The sequence below is a fragment of the Leishmania major genome, chromosome 15 (genome assembly GCF_000002725.2).
Source record: "Leishmania major strain Friedlin complete genome, chromosome 15".
Lineage (NCBI taxonomy): Eukaryota > Euglenozoa > Kinetoplastea > Trypanosomatida > Trypanosomatidae > Leishmania > Leishmania major.
The window spans coordinates 407,009-426,865 of record NC_007256.2 but is presented as its reverse complement, the minus strand read 5'-3'; the positions used below and the strand labels follow the sequence as shown (position 1 = coordinate 426,865).

Genomic DNA, 19,857 nt, shown 5'->3' with positions numbered 1-19,857 from the left:
TTTTTATTGTCTTTACATGTTTTTTTTTTGGTGCGTGTGCGCATGGACATGACGGACTGACGAAGTAAGTGAGCTTGCTCGCGCGCGAGAGAGAGAGCGGACGGTCTTCTGCCATCATCTTGTGTGCGTGTGCATGTGTGTTCGCGCGTGCATTTTTTCTATTTTCGTTACGATCACCAATGATGATGATGATGTACCCACCTGCCCCCTCCCTCTCCGGCTTGTCTCTCTCTCCCTCTCCCACCCGTCCGGGTCCATGCGCACAGCGCCGCTTCTTTCCTCATTTCACTCTGAAAGACGAACGAGACGATTACGGTGGTATCGAAAATTATGTTGGGGAGGGAAGGCGAAGTGGCGTGTCTCCAAGTCCTCACCGTCTTGGACATCCCTCTGCCCTTTGTTGCTCATGCTTCGCTGCAGCTTCATCACCTCCCCTCCCCCTCCCTCTCTCGCCCACGGACTCGATGTCTTTCTTTCTTCACCTTTCGCTCCCTCCTCCTCCTCCTCGTCTAACCGCGCTCCGTATCGCGGATCGCGTGTGTGGTCGGACCCTACACGACCGCCCCCCCCGCCGCCGCCGCCGCCACGCGGCACCGCTGCACAGCACCACCTACTCGTCGTATCCTTCTTCTGTTGTTCATGTCGTTGTTGGGGGCACGCAAGGAAAGCACTGCGCCACTTGTTTCGTTTCGCAGCTCTTCCACAGGAGCAGGTTGCGTGTGCGTTGTACGGGTCCGCGTACGCGCCCCTTACGCCTCCCCCACCACCGTAGCGTCGCACGACGGTAGAGGGGGTGGGGAGCACAACGACAGACAGATCTGACGCCGTTGTCTCCTCGAGAAAAGGGCAAACCATACATACCTATATATCTATATATATATATAGCAGACGCTGCTGTACAGCTGCACCCCCCGCCCCTCCTCCTCCCTCCCCCCTCCTCCCTCCCCCCTCTCTCGATACGCCTCGAAAAGTGTGCCAAGTAATTGGCTCGCATCAGCCGCGAGCGGCAGCCTGTGCGCCATTCGCCACCACCACCACCACCCCTCCCACTCCACCCCACGCTATGCGTCGCACATCCGCCGTACCTGCGATGGATGCCGCAGTAGATGTGGCGGACCCGCGCGTCGCGCCTGCGGTGCAGCGGCTCTCTGCCGTCGCCCAGCGTGTATACACGGTGTGGCAGCGGATGGGTATCGCCTCGCGCGACCGGCAGCAAAAGTGGAATGCGTTTCTCTCCGGTGCTCTCCTGCCCTTTCTCGACGACTTCGGCGCCCTGCAGGAGGCCGCTGAGTCCAGCGCGGCTGCGGAGAACGACGCACTGCTGCGGGACGTGTGCCACCTCGCCGTGAGGCTGGATGAAGCGCCGCGGCAGCCGGAGGTGGCGTCGATCGTGTCGCTACTGAAACAGCACTACGCACAGACGCAGCAGCGGCACCCGTTCACTGTCGACGGAGGCAGGGGTAGCAACAGGGGCGATGAAGCGGGGCCACTGGACACTGCATCGGAGTCGGCGGCCGCTCGGCGGAGCAATGGCGACGTTGGTGGGGATGGGGAAGCAGGCGTTTCCCCGTCACGCGGCAAAGAGTTTATGTATCTCTCTCTCCCCTCTTTTGTCACACTCATCAGCGCCTCGTGCCCGTCGGGGCAGCGTGGCGAGAACGACGACGAGCAGCACCAGCAAGAGCGCGCCCATCAGGGAGGCGGCGCGGGCTTAGAGACCGATGAGGGCAACGGCGAGCAGGGAGCAAACTTCAGCGGTGGCGATGCGCACATTGCCGCGACCCATGCCCTGCACTGCCTGCTTCACAACAACACTCACGAAGGTGTGCGTCGGCTGCTGCAAGCGGAGCTCGGGCGGCTACAGCGCCTCGCCGACAATCGACTGCAAGTGCTGCAGCTGCTGTGCAAGCAGCGTGCGATGATCAACCGCAGCGCGCAGGAGCAGGTGGTTCTGTGTGCGGCGTATCGTGCCAAGTACCTCGGCAACGAGGAGGACGGCGGCGGCAGCGAGCTTGTAAAGCGGGTCAGCCTTGATTGGGACTCTGCGGTGGATCGACGGCTGCAGACAACTGTCGCCGTCGACGCGGCGTCCACGCGCTCCTCCGGCTTCGTCTCGCCGCTGACATCGCCCAAGACATCCGGCGTCGCCGCAGCCTCGGTAGCGCCGTCCAGCGACAAGTGCGAAGAGAGCAGCAGCAGCTCTGGTGCCAAGGAAGAGGCAGATGCCATTGCGTCTCTTATCAACCGCCCCACAACTTCGCTGCAGGACGCCACGCGTGAGGAACTGCAGCTGCTCTTGTGTGCTGCCTCGTGCTCTCCCGACACACCGTACAGCTTGACTGGCAGCGACAGCAACGTCGATCACGCGCCGCTCAAGCACGGCGGTGAAGGCGAGCTAGGTAGCTCGACGTGGCCGACGTGCAGCTCTACAACAGTGGCGACGGAGGCACGCATCACCGCACAGACAGCGACGTCGTCCACCGGCGTCCTCGCCGCAGCCAAGAGCGCCAGTGTTCACGCCAAGACGGTAGCGAGGAGTCCCGTTGGCACACCACCGGGCGAGGCGGCGCGCGCGACAGTGCTAGAGGTGGACGTGTCGAGCATAACTGCATACGGCACCCATCAAGACCTCACGCTCACGCGCATTCAAGCCGAAGCCGAAGCAACTCTACGCAGCATCGACGAGCACAACCGTCGCATGCAGCTGGAGGCGCAGGAGGAGCTGCACGCACTCGACACGCTAGAGGTGTTGTGGCGGGCCATGTCTGTGCAAAGGCCGTCTCCAAAGGCCTCGTCACCCTTTTCCCTTCCGCGCCGGTGCAGGGATGAGGCACAGAGCGAAGGCAAGGCCAGCGGCTCTATCCGTAGCAACGGCCCTGACGAGAATGCTGTCGCATGGCCTGTCAAGACCTCCATCTGCTCGCCGCCTCTCGCTCCTTTCAAGCCGGAGCCGTACAGGCAAACGACGGAGGAGATCGTCGCGCGGTACAGGCAGCTGCACGCTGCGTACGAGGCGGATGTGGCCGCGCAGCAGCAGCAGCCGTGCCCTGCAGCCGGTGTGGCTCTGCTTCACGCGATGCCGACGCCGCCGCCATCCCTGAAGAGCAGCACGAGACTCACGTCACCGGCGGCGGTGGATGATTGCGACAGCGCCCGTGAACAGAAGGATGTGCACCGGACGGGCGGCGGCTTGTACCTGCCGCCAGCTCTCCGCCAAGTCCTGCGCGCCGCCTCGTACGCACCGGTGCTGGACTACGTCCGCCGCGCTCGAGCTGCCTTTCAGGCGCACCTCAGCACACAGCAGGACATCCTAGTAGAGAAGACAATGGGCCAGCTGCGCGACGTCTACGAAGCCTACTACGCGGCAACGCGCGACAAGACGTACGCGGTGGCACCGGACGGGGAGCTGCGCGTGGCGATGGAGGAAGAGCTACTGGAGACGTTCCAGTCAAAGGAGTCAGCAGTCCCTGCGACACGGCAGCAGCAGTGGCGCGATGAGGTCGACGAGGAGAATGCAAGCGGTGCCGAGGCGCGTGAGGCGGCGGCTGTCGCTGCACCACCACCACCACCACCGTCGCCGTCTGGTAAGGTGCTCCTCAGCTTTCAGCGCCACCTAACCGCGTGCCAGCAGGTGCGGGAGCAGGCGGCGGACGAGATTGAGTTTTTGCGTCTGCGGCTGCATATCATCGAGCAAGCCGCGCCGCTGGTGCACAACTATCAGGAGATTGTCCGGGAGGAGGCTGAGATGCGCGCTACGAGCCGCGAGCGGCTCTTGAATAAGAAGGTGAACATGGCGAAGCAGCTCCTGCAGGAAGAGAAAACGCGGCGGCGCGTGGCCAAGGAGCTTCCCCGCATCGTGAACCACCTGAAGGAGCTCGTCGCGGCGTGGGATGCCCTGCAAGCCGCCACCGACCCGCGCGAGGACACCGCGGATGTGGGTAGCTGCCACAACGACGGCCCTGGTGCCCCGGTGTCGTCTTCGCCAGCATCGGCCAAGGCGGAGCTGTGGATCCACGGTCAACGTGTCCGGGACCTGCTGGCAGCTCCGCAGAGCACAGTGGCACCGCTCGTTTCGCGCGTGCGCGGTCGCAGTGCGTCAAGCCCGCCACCCTTGCGGTCACATCCAGCTGTCCGCTCCGTCTCCCCAGTCCCCCCGGCACTCGTACGACACCGCGTAGAGCAGCGACTCGCAGGCCCTGATCGCGGGGCGTCGGCACACCCCTCCCGAAAAGGCTCACCGACGCCAGCGCACACGCCTCTAGCGGCAGCCTCTGCAGCGTCGCAGCCTCTCCCGGGGTGCCACCGGGTGGCTGGGGTGAGCAACAGAGATGGGGGGAATGGCGCAGCGTCTGCAGAGCGACCCGGTGACTCTCTGCGATCCCACAACAGCACTACATCGCCTGCGGTACGGTCGTACACACCACCCCGCTCGCAGCCGACAGCGCGCTCGCACAAACCTGCCTCCTTCAGACCCCTACCACCTCGAGTGCCATCCAGCTCCCCACCGCCGCTGTTGCCACATCGTGGCCTCTCCCCTGTCTCCTCTAACAGGAACCTGCAGACGCATAAGAGGATCGCACACCCGTCCACGAGCCCCTCACCCTCGTCAAAATCAGCCACCACCACCACAAGATTCGACAGAGCACCCGTTGCGTAACGGAACGGGGTGCGAGTGGGCACGTGTGTCTGTCGGTGCTGCACGCCCTATGGTCTTGCATCGTCTCTGCGTATCCGTTTTTCGACGCCGACTTACTAGAATGGTTGCTGCTGCTGCTGCTGCTGTTGTTCATCCTCCCCACCCCCAATACACACATACACACGCATACTCGTCGCTATCCTCCCTCTCACAGTTAGAGAGAGAGGGGGAGGGCAAGGCACAGGTGGGGAGGGGCCGCACACAAGAACAGCGCACACAACCTCCCCCTCCCCGCATACATTCCTCCGCACACCCTCACCCTTTTTGTGTGTCTCTTCGTAGATCCATGTTTCCCCCGTTGTGTCGCCCCAACCCGCACATCCCGCCCCTCGCCGCCGCCTGCTGCGGCGGCCTTGCCTGCCGTACACAATGGAAAACGTGCCCAGCGAACGTCGTTTCCTTGGTGGTGGTGATGGTGACCACCTCTCCTCCCCCCTCTCCCTCAAACCGCTCTACCAGATCGGTGCGCGAGGTCGACCTGGCCGAGGCATTGCGCCCGTGCGTATCTTGCCCCGCGTGTGGAGGGAGGAGGGAGGGGGGTACCACTCGTGGCGGTGGATGAATGATGGCTAGCGATGAAGCACCTTCATGAAAAGTCTCTCCGTGCACCTCTTCCGGTGCAATGCTGACATGCATCTGTCAGCTGCCTCCTCCTCTCCGTCTCAGCGCGTGAGTGCCTAGGCCTTACCCGTACTCTCTACCCCTGCACCACCACAACCACAACCACAACCACCTCGGCACACCACGAGGCAACCAGTTGGAAGCTTCACAGTTGTATATATATATACACACACACACACACACACGCTCACACAGCGCACCACCTTACGTCATTGAGTGCCCTCCCCGCTTTCTCTTCCTCACTACTCGCCACCTGACCCTAGTGCCCGTCATGGCCACACCGGAAGCAGCGACCGCCGCAGCTGCAGCTGCAGCTTCGCCGGCGGCCAGCAACTTCTCAGTGCCACTAGAGTGGAGCTCGACGTGGAACCTCTTCGACGAGCGGCACACTGGGTCGGTGTCGCACATTGACCTCAAGCACATCCTGCGCAGCCTCGGGCGCCGCTACACGGAGGCGGAGCTCAACGATCTCCTACGGCCCTTGCCCAACCCCGCCTCGTACGACGCATTCATTAAGCTGATGCAGCAGCCGTACACGGGGCCGACCGAGGAAGACCTCGTGACAGCGCTGCGCGCCTTCGACGTCGGAGACTCGGGCCGGCTGAAGCTCTCTGAACTCATTACTCTCCTCACGACGCTGGGGGAGAAGATGCCGGAGGCCGACGTGCGGCAGCTACTCGCCGAGGTGCCGACAGATGAGAAGGGACGGGTGCGCATCGACGAGCTGGCGACGTACCTGTGCACCCCCGTGCCGACCACGACGCCCGACATCATAGAGCTGCAGAGGCAGCTGGGGCAGGCGCAATCAACAGTTGGCGCACCCGTGACCAAGAGCATCTAAGGGCGCCTGTATTACAGTGATGGTGAGGGGGGTAGAGGCATACACGTCAAGCTCCACTTTCCCCACCCACCCCGCCAGCTGCGTGTCCTTTCCCTCGGTCCCTTTCTCCCACACGTTTGCTCATGTGGTCGCTGATGGTGCACACACACACGCACACACACACACCACTGCCGATGTCCCTCCAGCCGCATGTTGTGTGCTTCCTTCGCGCGTATAAGGGCTCGCCTCGGGCGGCGCTACACACACGCACTCTCTCATGTACATACACAGCAAATATTGCCCCGGTGGTGCGGATAGACGGAGACCACACACACACACACACACACATACAGAGAGAGAGACATCAGGGCACGCGCGTACGCACATATCCATGCGAGAGCACCCTGTGTGTCTGCCTCCCTGCCTCTCTCCCTCTCGCTGCACGGGGCGGAAGCACGGGAGCGAACGCTGCGAGGAAAGGGAGAGCGATCCATTTCTTGTCTGTTGCGTGTCCTTGTGTGTTGTCGGGTAACAGGCTGGCAGATCTGTACGTCAGCGTCCTCTGATGAGTGTTGACCCCCCCCTCCCTCCCTCCCTCTACACACACACGCCGTACCGGTCCACCATGCTTCTCCCTCCCTTATGACCACCTCCATTCCCCTCCCCCTCACTCTCCCCACCCGCCCTCCTCGTTTCTCTCCTTTCTCTGTGCTGCTGTTGTTCGTCTGTCCGCGCGCTTTCGTTGCCGTGTGCGATGGGACCGGTGACCCCACCCCACCCCGATGCGTGGCGACCGCATGCACCTGGCGTGTGTGTGTGTGTGTGTGTGTGTGTGTGTGCGTGTCTGCAACGACGGCCGCGCAAAATGCCTCTTCCTTTTGTGGATCCCCACTCCACACACACACGCGCGCGCGCACCGGAACCGCTCTACCCATCCACTAACGAGTTCCCTACCGTAGCCATCACTAAATGGTTCTGGTGTACACACGCTCACGCGCGCACGCTTCCTTTCCCACCCAACATCGACGAATCTCTTTCTCTCCTTCATCCCTTCCCCCGCACCTGCAAAGCCTTCCCTCGCGTCCACTCCTCCAGCACACGCACGCACACACTTCGCCACGCGCCTTTCATCGATCCACGGCCGACGCACGCGCGCACCCATCACCTGGCGGAAACCTGCGTGTGAGCCGTCGAGTGCGCCGCTGGGGCTGTGGACTCATCCACGTATACACAGCACCGGCGAGGATCTTTACTCTTGCACTTCCTTCCCACCCACCACCCACGCCGCCGTTGCCCCCGTCTACTGTATTCTTCCTGTTGTGCCTGCCTGTCTCTATACGGAGACACCTCACTCCAACGACGGACGCACACGCGCCGTCACGCGCGCACGTGCATCGGTGCATGTATTAGACCGTATGGCAGTCACCATCACCATCAGCGCGACTGCCATACCGATCTCCCCACCCTCTTTCACCTTTCCCTTCCCCTGCCCATTCGGCGTTGGACGCGCGCGCTTGTGTACCAGCGAGACGACTTCCTTGACGTTTACCTTTCTTCTTGTTGTCGTTGGCGTCGTCGTCGTCGTTCTGTCCGCTGGGCGCCCTCCCGGCCCTCTCGCCCGTGTGATGCGAGAGCTCCCCACGTAGTGGGCGTGCGCAAGCGAAAGTGAAACACGCCGAAGGCGGAGCTGCAGCGCACGGCAATCGCGGATTTGGCTGACGTCGCGATCCTCATCCCTCCCTCCCCACGTAGCTTCCCAGGAGAGAGAAGTCAGGCGCAACGCGTATCCACGCACCACCACGTAGAAGGGCACAGCTTGCACAGACAGACAGACACACATACGTGTGTGTGAGTGTGTGTGAGTGTGTGTGTGTGTGTGTGTGTGTGTATGTAGATACTCTCGCGATAGAACAGCTGTGACAGCTAAACTCACGCCAGAACTTAACAGGGTGTGAGTGAGAGAGAGAGAAAGTGAGAGAAAGTGAGAGAGAGAGAGAGAGAGAGAGAGAGACACGCCCGCGCCAGCCAGAGGGGGAGCGGCAGACGCCTTCACCGACTCGTGAACGCATCCTACGGCGCGGTGGCGCCAACGCCCTCCTTCTGCACACGTCCATAGTGCGCTATGAGTCATGAGAACCCCAACCGGGCCGCCTGGGGTGCAGGCGCCACCGGCACGACCGTGGCATCGCCACCGCTGCTAAGTTCGCTCTCCGCCTCCCCGTCGACAGCGTGTAGCAGCCACGAGTTCCGCACGCTATTTAGCATATCAGCCCCCAGCATCGCAGCACGCGTCGCATCGCCAACGCCGCTGCCAGCGAGCTGCAGCGACATTGAGGCGGCGAACTACCGCACCACCTCGCCACCGCCGCGGGAGGAGGAGGCGCGGCGAACTTCCCTGTGCACCTCCCCGTCCCCGCTGCCAGCCTCCCCGGCAGACATGAACAGCGGCAGCAGCACACCGCACGAGGACGCATTCGCCACCTCGGAATCTTCTTTGTCTTCCTCTTCGACGGAGCCGACAAGGTTCCAGCCACTGCTGGTATCACCTTCATCAACGCCGTCGACGTTCGCATCGCTGTACCCAGACCCAGAGCTGTCCGCGCAGCCGTTACGCGCCACCAGCCTCGGTGGTGCGAGTGCCGTCGCCGTCAACGCGAGTCTGAACGGCGTGCCTGGCGGTGGTAGCGGAGGCTCCTCCTCTCCTAGTACGTCACCCAATAGTGCAGCCGCCAGCGGCAACCCGCGACGCTCGCTGAACGCCGCCTTCACGCTCAGCCCGCGCACCGAGAGCGACGTGGAGGTGGCCGTAGAGTACGACGACGACGCGTCAAGCGTGTGCTTCGACCTGGACCGACATGACCCACCCATCAAGCAGCACTACAACCTCGGCAGCTTGGAGGAGCGGCGCACCTTTGTCACGGAGGGCTGTGTCGCGGCGGCGCAGCAAATGTCCACACAGCGCATCCTCGACCACCTGTTGCCGGCGCTGCTCACGGCATTCGAGGCGGACGACTACGGTGAGTCCTTCGACGACTGCGCCCCGTGCATCGCGCGTGCACTGCCGCAGATTGTGGCATGCATGGAGACACGCACCACGGCCAACCTCACCTACTTCATGGGCCTCATCATGGCGCTGTGCTGCTCCGCGGAGGGGCTCGTCGCCAAGGCAATCACGACCTCCCTGCAGGCCATCTTCGAGATGGTCGAGGACGCTGTGCTACTCGAACTGTTCCTGCCCTTTGTACTGACAATGCGCGTATCCTTCTGGAGTGTGCCGCGCGTCGTGGCAGCCGGGCTGCTCGGCTACCTCGCTATACGGCCGGCCGTGCTGCAGGCAAGCGGGCTGAGCGTGACGGACATGTTCAACTACTACGCGGAGTGCAGCAGCGACGCCTCGGCGATGGTCCGCGCGGCCGTCGTCATGTCCCTGCACGACTGGGTGCGTGTCGCGGCCGTGCATCGGCTCACGCTGGCCGAGATGCCGCTGCCGCTGCTGAAGAGCCTGGCCACGGACGACCTCAGCGACACTGTCCGCTACCTTTTGATCGAAGAGGTGGTGAAGCTGGCGCAGATGATCGGGCCCAAGTCCACGTCCAAGTACCTGCTCAGCACCTTCGTCGGCGCGTACATGGACCCGAGCTGGCGTGTGCGCTACACGGCGGCAAATCGACTTGGCGCGATGGCAGCGTTGGTGCTGAACGCCGACGACTTGGAGGTGGTTCTAGAGACACTCGCGCGTGACGAGGAGCCGGAGACGCGCGCGGCTGTGGCACGGCAGCTGGAGTTGATGGTGCAGCACTGCAGCAGCGAGGTTGTCCAGCACTCCTGTGTCCCTGTTGCCGTGGCCCTGTCCCAGGATGCCGATCCAGTCGTGCGTCGCAGCGCGGCTCGCCATTATCACTGCTTTATATTTGGCAGTGAAGAAGTGGTGCGCACCATGTGCAAGGCGCTTCAGGCACTGATGCAAGACGCCGTCTTCTCTGTGCAAGAGAACGCTATAGAGAGTCTGGGCGATCTGGTGCCGGCGCTTGAGGGAAGCAGGCAGGCAGCAGTGCAGCATGTGGCACTAGGTAGTGCCGGAGGCGGTAGCGGAGCGGCGCACTGGTCGTCTAACTCATCTCGCGGCTCTGCCTCGCGGCGGCAGCAGGCTTCGACGTCGGCCTCTGCGCACAGCCGTGGTAGCTGCTACAAATCGCCACACCTCTCCTCGCGACTCGTCAGTGGTGCGGCGGCCGGTAGTGGGCCAGCCGGTGCGGGGGAAGCGAACGTTGCCCTCACACGGAAGCGTGCCGACGCGATTGTGCGCTCCTTCATGACGGAGGTGCTGAACCTCGGCGAGTCGCGTAACTGGCGCATCCGCAACGCGGTGGTGCGTATCGTGCACCACTTCTGCAAAGTCCTCAGCCCTGACCAGTTCCGTCCCCTCACCAAGATGCTCTTCATCGCCCTGCACGACCCCGTCAGCACCGTCCGCTCGCAGGCGGTACGCACGCTGAAGGAAGTCGCGGCAGCCTACGGTGGCGAGTGGGCTGCTCAGACGGCAACGGAGCTGCTACAGTCTGATACGCTTGCCCCGACGCGCGCTGTGAGCTACATGTGGCGGGTTGTAATGATCCAGTGTCTGGAGGTGTTGTTGCCGGCAGTGAGCGAGCTCAGCCCGCGCGAGGTGCGGCGACAGCAGCTACTCGCGACGACGCTGCCGCTGCTACGCGACTATGTCACCGACCGCGTGCCGAATGTGCGCCTCGCGGTGGCGCACGCGCTGCCCTGCTGGTACTCCTGGTTCGACGTAACAGAGACGGAGCGGGCGGCGTACAATGCGGCACTCAAACAACTGCAGCAGGACGCGGACATCGACGTCCTCAACGCCTCGCACAAAATCCCGTACAACAGCGGCAGCAGCAACAACGTCGCGGGCGGTGAGGCGCGCTGACGGACAACGGCGGAAGCATCGCGAGCTCACAGAAGGCGGTATAGGGGAGGGATGAAACAGAGACAGAGGGATGAAGCGGGTGGCGAAAAGGGCGGCGGCGGCTGACATGGGCCCCCTCTCTCTGTTCTACCCCCTCCCCCTCCCCCTTTCCCCTGCATGTTGCCGTGGCGCACCACCTCGCCGCCTCGCTCATGCGGTCCTTCTCCACTCTCGTGCGGTCCATCTCTCTGCCCCCTCTCCTCCTCCTCCTCCTCTAACCCGGCGCTTTGTTTTCGTTCTTTCCCCTTTTTTCGGCTCGAGGCGTTACTGGCGTGTTGTCACGCGTGCATCACCGATGATCATGTTCATTGTTCTCTCTTCTCTTCTTCCTGGCGGTTGCGCCCTGTGATGGGTGCCGGCGAGTGCTGTGACACTGTACTGCTCGTGTAGTTATCCCACCCCACCTTCTCAGCTTTCCCGAGTTTGCGTGCGTATACGGGTGTGTGTGTGTGTGTGCGCCAAGGCCGTTTCCTTCGCGCTATATGTCGGTTTTATCGCGCATACGGGCCGTAAGCACACGTGCGATGTGCGTACACACACACGCACACACACACACACACACACACACACACGTCGACACGCTCACACGCCCACCTCTTGCCGCTGCAGGTGTGGCACGTGGTTTCATCACCGATTTATGATTGCGTTCATGGGCCTCTCTCTTGTTGTCTTCGTCAACTGCAAGTACAGTGTCACTGTCTTCCGTACCTCGCCGACCCGCTGATCAGTCGCACCTCCCTCTCTCAACGAGGCACTGTGAGAGCGTTGCGGAGGGGGTGGGGGGCGGGCATGTGTGTGTGTACAAGTCTGGTTCGGATAAGGAGAGATTGCCTCTTCTTACGTGCGCTCCACTGATGTCTGCGCTGGCGTGCACGTGCATGACGTCCTCCAACGTGGCGAGCACTCGAGTACCCAGCGTTGACCGTCATCCCTCCGCCCTTCACCAATCCTCTCTCTTCCCTCCGCTGCCTTCTGTTGCGGCAGGCATATATCTTCTACGCCATACACACATCCGCGGCCCTGCACAGCACTAGCCACCGCTGTCGCAGGCACGCGAAGCCAGGGGGAGTGGGCTCGAGCACAGCGCGAAAGAGAGAGAGAGAGAGAGACTCGGCGTGGCAACGTTGACAGTTGATTGCTTCGCCTGTCTGCATGCAGGCGTGCGTGCCAGAGGATGCACGTGTCATCACCGCAGAGGGCAAAGTCTGAGGCCTCGCAGCCGCCCAACGGCAGCCCACCCCTCTCCTCCTCCGAGCCAGCGGCCGTACACCTGTACGACCTCGATACCGTCTTTCTCTCCAAGACCGTCATCTCTTTGACCGACGTCTTCACGAACTCCACAGATGGCCCCTTCGACCTGTCGCCTCTGTGCGCCCCGCAGCAGCAAGGCGTGGAGGAGCAGCAGCGGCTTCAACAGGCAGCTGCCACAACAGCCTCGTCCCCCTCCACAGGTGATGCGCACTGCTCGCCTTCAAGCGGTGCAACACATGCGCACATGTGCTCAACAAGTCTGCCATTCTCTGGCGGATCGACGCTGCGACCGAAGGCCGTGGCACGCGGCGCGGACGGACAGTGGCGCACCGTCTCTACTGACCGCGGTGCGCCTGCGAGCTCCGCCTTCACAACTGCCTGCAACAAGCCGCCGTCGCAGGAGGCTCACGCACGAATGCTGCTCGTCCCGCTCGACTCCTACCACTTCCTCCTCACCTACCACGACGTCGATGTGGCCGGGCAGTTGCGCGGCCGCTGCGACAAGCAGACCGCGATGGCGACCATGGAGCGCCTCTCCGCCGCCTCGCCTGGATGCCGCCCCCCGCGCAGCGGCATCTGTGTGGTGCGACGCTTAGAGGGGGAGCAGCGGGGCGCCACCAAGGCATCTTCAGCCGCCACGGCAGTGCTAGCAGGCGCCGCATCCGCAACGCGTCCCACCCTCTCCCGCATCGCGCACGGCCTGCCGCTGGACGCCTTCGATGGTTGGGTACGCGACTACACCGTCTACGGACTGTCGTGCAACGAGGCGGTTCTGCGTGCGGCGTGGGAAGACAAGGCGCGCGAGCGCGCCGAGGGCACTTTGGCAATGCCGGCTGGGGCCGTGGTGGAGGTTGGAGAGTCGGCGGCACCTGGACACGAATCGGCAGGTGGAGGCGGAAGCGGCGAAGAGCGCCGTGTTACGGGCGGCGGCAACAGTCGTGGCGACAATGTCGGTGGCGTCCACATCAGTGTCCCGCCTGCAAGCGGTAGTAGCGCAGAGGCGACGGTCGAAGGAGCGGCAGCACTGGCGCCGCAGCTGTCTGATGCGCCATCGGTGTTGGTGCCCACCGATGGGGCCGCGGTGGGGGAGGGCAAGGACGCGGCCACATTCGCATCTCCTGATGCAGCTAGAGCGGCGATGCTCTCCCCTTCGTTGGATCGACTACACTGCAGCAGCACCACAAGCTCCTCATCAACCGCCACGCCAACCCCATCGCCGCCCACCGAAAGGAGCGAGGAGGGTGGCAAAGTCGGTGGCACCGTGTCAACCACGATGTCAGCTTCACCGGCGTCCACCGCTGCACAGCAGCAGCAGCAGCAGAACGATGTGCTGTGGGAAGAAGAGCGACAGCGCACGCAGCGGGCGGCAGCGCAACTACGGCACCGCTTCCTCGTCTCTGACAGTGCGCAGCACGCCCTCTGGGCTCTGGAAGTGCATCTCCCTGCCATGAAGGTGCGCGCGGTTTCACCTGCGGAGTTCTACGCGCTGGAGGTGGAAGAGAGCGACGAGGAGGAGGTGCCAGCAGCTGCCAGGCACAGCGAGGATGATGGCAACGATGGTGACCATGAAGCATCGGCGACACGCTGCGCTGCAGAAACACGAGAGGATCCTGCTGATGCACCTCCACCGGGACTGGCGCTTCCTCGCAGGAAGACAACGTCTGCAATCACGCGCGGCCGCGCGGCCGTCTCAGGTCACCGCGACTCTGTCAAGGGCACGCCCGGCACCGACGCATCGCGGCCGCGCTCGCCATCGCCGGCAGATCCGTTAGCGACCGCCGACACCGACGAAGCAGACCACCGTGGTGACTCCAGACCCGACGGCAGTGACGCGCGTCGCTCCTCCACGTCGGTGGCGACGCACCACGCTGGTGCGAGCTGTAGCACACGGCGCTGCGGCCGGTCCGCCTCCTCGGCAAGTCCATCGCTTGCCATGGTGAAGGCGATGCCCACGCCACTGATAGGCGGCGCGCGCGGCTTCGTCGATGGACACTTCAGCGTTGCTCGCTTTAATTCGCCGGGGTCGCTGTGCTGGCGCATCGACGAAGACGATGAGGACGACAGCGAGAAGGACGTCGCTGGTGGTGGAAGCGAAAGCGGAGATGCCATCGACCATGCCGTGGCAGCAGCGTCGGAGGCGAATCATGAGCTGGGAGGCCGGGCGCGCACCAGGCACGGCCGCGTCGACCCTGTTTCGTACCTTCGCCGTCGCCGCCGCTGCACTGTTCTCTTCATCAGCGACATGGGCAACTGCGCGATTCGGTACGCCAACTTCCACAACCGCCTCGTGCGCACCATCACGGGCGTGGACGGCGTCCCTGGCTACCGAGATGGCAGTTGCGTGTCGTCGCTCTTGCGTGGAGCGACAGCACTGGCCTGGTGCTCCGCTGGCCTGCTCTTCACAGACGGGGCGAACAACGTCGTACGGCTTGTCACGAACATCCGCAAGCGTGGCAGCGGTGAGAGCACAACAGAAGAAAGTGCCGGCATCCCGCTAGCACGCAGCGCCACACGCGCGACTAAGTCAGAGGTGCAAAGGCCGGGCGAGCTTGAGGTGCACCACGAGACCTCGGCAGCAACAGAACAGCCGCGCTGTGTCGGGGACAAGCCGGCTGGCGACTCGCTCGACACCTGCCTTGCCACAGCAACGGAGTCCCAGGACGGAGCGGTGCGAGAACTGCCGCCCACACCGCCGTCATCGGGCTCTCGAACACCTACGCGTGAAGGGGCGCTGCCGTCATCGACATGGAAGCGCGACGGCCCGGCGGCCGCGATGCCGCGTGTTTGGACGCTGGCAGGTTGCACAAGGACCACCGATGCTGATCAGCACGCACACGCGGATGCAAGTCTGGCATCCTACGTCGACTGCGCCGTCCCGTCGCGAGCACGTTTCGGCTACATCAGCGACATGGCCTTGTGGACCGACGAGACTGGCGACACGCAAGTGCTGCTAGTTGACCAGACCCACCACGCCCTCCGCATCCTGGACGTACACGGCGGTGTCTCCACCTACGTCGGGCCCTTGGACTACGAGGTGACGAGCATGGCTTCGCCGTCAACGACGAGCACCCCAGCGGCCGATTCCCTGCCACTAGGACTTGTGTTTCCGTGCTGCTTAACTGTTAGCGCGCTCATCAAAGAGCGATCCCCGGCGCTGCTGAGCGCCGCCGCTACCACCGCCGCTGCCACCATGATCACCCCTCAGCCCTACCTCTGCTCGTCCAGCCCGCTGCTCTTCACGGCAAGCGCCATAACAGGCGCCGTGTCGGTGCTGCTGCCCATCTCGCAGCGCAGTGCTCAGACACCTTGGAACGTGCACGAGAACCAGCACCGACTCAAAGCCGCGGAGACTAGAGAAGGAGACGGCACGTGCAACGGCGGCCATGACGATGCCTCGATGTTCGCCACCATCCGTGGTGCGCTTGAGCTGGGCGTGGCCACCGAAGGTCGCCGCATCATCGGCGAAGCCGCCGCGCCCTCTCTCAAGCACGTGGTGGTAGGGTGGGCCGCGGACGAGGCTGACGGCGACGGGGTGGAGAGCGCACGCGCAGCGCGTCGGCTGTTGCGGGTGGCGAGTGCGCAGCAAGCCTCGCAGTATCTTCGGCTGCGCTTCCCGTGGCTACTGCCGCCGTCCGTGCAGCAGCTGAGTACGCGCCTCGTTGCTGGCTGCACCTGTCATGTATCCGGCAAGCGTCGCGGCGCCGCAGCCGCCGCCCCGGCAGCTGCACGCAACGCGGTAGGTCTTCCTTGCAACACCGGCAGCGACCGCCAAGGCGTTGGTGCGTCCTCGGGTGTACCGCCGAACTGCACCAAGCGGGAAAGGGGAGGCGTGGCCACGGCAACTTCGACCTCGCAGCAGCGGCGACGAGTGCTCTTTCAAAGTCCCCCGCGCCATCCTCCGATCATGACGCCCCGGTGCCCACCAGCCCAAACAGACGCAGCCGTGGCCGCAGCGGCGAAGGAGTTGGGGGCGCTGTTGCTCGAGCCGGCCCTGCTTTCCGCTACACCACCGCGCATGGTGGAGGTCCTCGACACGCACCTCGGTGTCGGTGGTGATGGTGTTGCGGCAGGCGATCCAGAGGCGCTTTATGCGAGTCGCAGCAGCCCACCCCGTGCCGTGTCGCCGCGGAGCTCCGACATCGACCCCAACATCGAGGAGGGCGAAGGCGGCTCGCGACGAAGCAGCACCAGCAGCAACCCTCTGCAGCCGGAGGGTAACGAAGAGGAGGAGCAGAAGGCTGTCGGTGGTGATGTGGGCGGTGGCCGCGCGGCGGCGAAGTGGCTGGCACCACCGCTGAAGAGCGTCTCTCGCTCCCCGAGCGGCAGCAGAAGCGGGGGACAGCAGCAGCCTATCGACCCTGCCACGTCTCCCTTAGCGCCGCCTTCGCTCACCTACGCCGGGCGATTCCAAGAGTGGACGCCAGAGCAGCGCCAACAGCGTCTGCGCAGCACGCAAGAGATCCCCATCTCCACGACGAGCGTCCGCAGAAGCCCATGTGGGTCACCGTGTGCGCTGCACAAGCAGCAGCAGCAGCAGCAACAACAAGGGGAAGAGGATGATGGCAGTCCTTCACAATTGTGCCAGTCCGCAGCCCGTGGGCCGCCGCCGCTGTCGTCGTCGCGCCCGCGTGGCGAGCGAGCCGCATCCCCAAACAACCTGAGCGGTCGCGGCAGCCCACCGCTGACGCCGCGAGCGATGGTGGCGCACCAGCTCATGCAGCGCCGCCGCACCAGTCGAAGTAGCACTGCCCCGCATGCTGCATCGGTAGAGGGTGGTGCGAGAGGGTCAATCAAGTGTAAAAGAACGGCCGCCGCAGAGGTCTATGATGACATCAGCCCAATAGCGCAGGCGCCGCAGCAGCCGGAAGGCTCGCAAGGTCGTGCCGCGCCTGTGGAACCACTAGCGATGCCAGCTGTCCCTGATCGACACCTCCTGCAGCTGTATTGCGCAGATCGGCTGTTGCACGACGCCTACGATGCGGCAGTGCGTCGACTGTTCCGTGTCTACAGTTATCTGGCGACCAAGATCGTTACGACGACGACGACAACGACAAGGAGCGCTGCACCTTCAGCAGCAGGAGTCGGTGGAAGTGCGGAGCCGCGAATCGCTGCGGTGGGAAGTCGCCGTGGCAGAGCGCCGTCGCCGTGGGCCACGCACCGGCCTCGCCAGGTGGAGCAGTACACCATGTCCTTTGCGGCCTTCTTTCGATTCGTCGTGCTCACCGGATACGCCGACTACCTCGCCGAGGTGGCCGTTGCGGCGGTCACCGCGGCGGCGACGGGCGCGCCAGGCAAAGACAGCGCCGGTGCTCACGCAGAAGCCCGTGCGAGCAGCTCGCCGTCACCGGTGTCGCTGATGTGTCGACTTAGCCAAGTGCAACAGCGGCGAGGCGGCAGCAGCTGCGGCGCCGGGACACGGCGATGGAGTAGCGCATCCGCGTCCCCGCCGACAGCGCCACCCGGGGCGGCAACCGCAGTGACATCGTCGACCTCGCCTTCCAGGCACCCTACCCCCTCCGACGTGCTAGTGGTGCCGCTGGCCACCACTGACGCCCGCGCCATTGCGGCGGTGCTGTACGCGTGCGGTGTGCGCCAGAAGGGCTACCATACATTGACGCAGATGGACTTCCAGAGTTTTCGAAGAGCCGCGCTGCTGCTCCACACGTGGACGCGTACGGCGACCTGCGCAGAAGCGGCGAGGATGAGCGGGACAGCGGACGATGACGGTGTGCACAGCGGCCGATGCAGCGCTCACCGCCAGGCTAGCAGGCGGAACGGCACGGATGCCGCCGCCTTCGCCTACGTGGACACCGTTCCCTCACTAGATGCCCTCACGTCGGAGGAGGTGGTGGTTGCCTACGCGGCCGTGTACGAGCGGGCTGTCCGCTGCATCCCGGCCCTGGCGATGTCGTTTGCAGCAGACGGCACCAGCAGAGAGGAGGAGGCGAACCGCAACGTGGCCGAAGCGCGCGACGAGGCCAGGCAGCGTAGCGCTGTGTCGCGGCAAGGCCGCCCAGCGAGCTCGATGCGCACATCAGACAGAGCCCCATCACTGCTCGTGGCTGTGGGCACTGGCTCGCCAGGCGCGACGTCGTCGCACCCAAGCAGTTCCGAGGCTGCGATGGGTGGCAGTCATCACAGTGGCGGCGGTGCTGGTGGCAAAGCGGCAGGCGTAGATGAGGCCGTCACCCCGCCTGTGTCGCCCATCGCCACCGCAGGAGCTGCCGATGACTTGTCCTGTTTCGCCCTAGATGGTGGTGACGTAGCCATTCTCTTCCCACCCGGCGGGCTTACACCGCACGAAACCCTCGCCCTCGATGAGCTTCTGCGCCTCCTGCAGCGCAACGAATCGACCCTGCGGCAGCTCTTTGAGGCTTACAGCGTGCCAATCACCGTGCACCGCTCACCGCAGTACGAGGCTCCGTCGTCCGCAGCAGCCGCAACCTCGAGCCCGAGCTCATTGCTCACGAGTAGTCCTGAACTCTCGCTGGTCCTCGGCGACGGCGGGACGGCAGTGGCACGGCAGCCGCGACACACGTCAGGGAAGCCGTTGGCGTCGGTACATGTCGACGCATCACCAGGAGCTGCACGCCATCCGGTGGTCGCGCACCGCAATCGCCAGTCTGCGGCCAGAGCTCGCGCCAAGTCGTCTGCAATGGCCGCTGCGGCAACAGCAGTAGCACCGCTGGACGTTGTGCACGACTCCACCGACCTGTCTGGCGTCTCGGCACGGCAGCAAGACGTATCATGGAAGGTGCAGCAGCTCTACACCATGAGCGCTGTCGAGAACAAGGAAGCCTACGAGCGCACGAGTCGCGTGCTGCGTGTGATGCCCTTTAAGCTGTTTGTAGATCTCTGGCGCACACTGGACGTGTTCCCTTCGCTGATGGGCACGGGGGCGATGCAGCAGGTGTTTGGCGATGCGCTCACCACGCCCTTGCTTCGCGGCTTAACGTCGTCACCAGGGAACACATCGGGCGCGCTGCTTCAAGCGCAAGAGCAGCCACCACGACCGTCCTGCACTCGCTCTGATGTCCTACCCAGCAGACGCACCGTCGAGCTGTTGTGCGCGCATGGCGGGCTGCCCTACGCCTGCTTCGTCGAGTCCTTTGTCCGTGTGGCCCTCGTCGTCTTCTCCCATACGGTGGATCGGATTGCCTACCCGACGGCCACGGCGAAGACTGCCGGATTAATGCAGTGGTGCAACAAGCAAGTCACTCTAGGCCTAGTGGCGAAGCGAGTGCAGCAGCAACTCCGTGTCCTGGTAGCCGGGGGGCGCGGATCGAGCAGGAGAGCCTCGATGGCGCCGTCTGCAGCAGCGGCAGCGGCATCAGCGTCATGTGCAACGCGAGCCGTGGGCGTCTTTCCCGACCAGCTGCGGCTCTTCCGCGTACCAACAGCGCCAAAGGCGAGCACCGCACCACCAGGGACAGGTTGAGGTACGGCTGCACGAACGAAGAAGGCGGGGGCCGCACTCAGGGTACGTGCTGCCCCCTC

General features: G+C 64.0%; 4 protein-coding genes across 4 annotated transcripts; all 4 read left to right on the top strand.

Annotated features, from left to right (window-relative positions):
* Positions 1-1,063: 1,063 nt before the first annotated feature.
* On the top strand, positions 1,064-4,657 carry LMJF_15_0940 (conserved hypothetical protein; the record flags this gene model as incomplete). The annotated part of the gene is made up of 1 exon (XM_001681956.1): positions 1,064-4,657. One exon carries the CDS (start codon positions 1,064-1,066, stop codon positions 4,655-4,657), a length of 3,594 nt encoding a protein of 1,197 aa, XP_001682008.1.
* A 931-nt stretch (positions 4,658-5,588) lies between these two features.
* Positions 5,589-6,158, top strand: LMJF_15_0930 (calmodulin-like protein; the record flags this gene model as incomplete). The annotated part of the gene is made up of 1 exon (XM_001681955.1): positions 5,589-6,158. The coding sequence occupies one exon, from the start codon at positions 5,589-5,591 to the stop codon at positions 6,156-6,158; it is 570 nt and encodes a 189-aa protein (XP_001682007.1).
* A 2,416-nt stretch (positions 6,159-8,574) lies between these two features.
* Positions 8,575-11,070, top strand: LMJF_15_0920 (putative protein phosphatase 2A regulatory subunit; the record flags this gene model as incomplete). The annotated part of the gene is made up of 1 exon (XM_001681954.1): positions 8,575-11,070. The coding sequence occupies one exon, from the start codon at positions 8,575-8,577 to the stop codon at positions 11,068-11,070; it is 2,496 nt and encodes an 831-aa protein (XP_001682006.1).
* Positions 11,071-12,283: 1,213 nt separating this feature from the next.
* Positions 12,284-19,798, top strand: LMJF_15_0910 (conserved hypothetical protein; the record flags this gene model as incomplete). The annotated part of the gene is made up of 1 exon (XM_001681953.1): positions 12,284-19,798. One exon carries the CDS (start codon positions 12,284-12,286, stop codon positions 19,796-19,798), a length of 7,515 nt encoding a protein of 2,504 aa, XP_001682005.1.
* Positions 19,799-19,857: the final 59 nt, after the last annotated feature.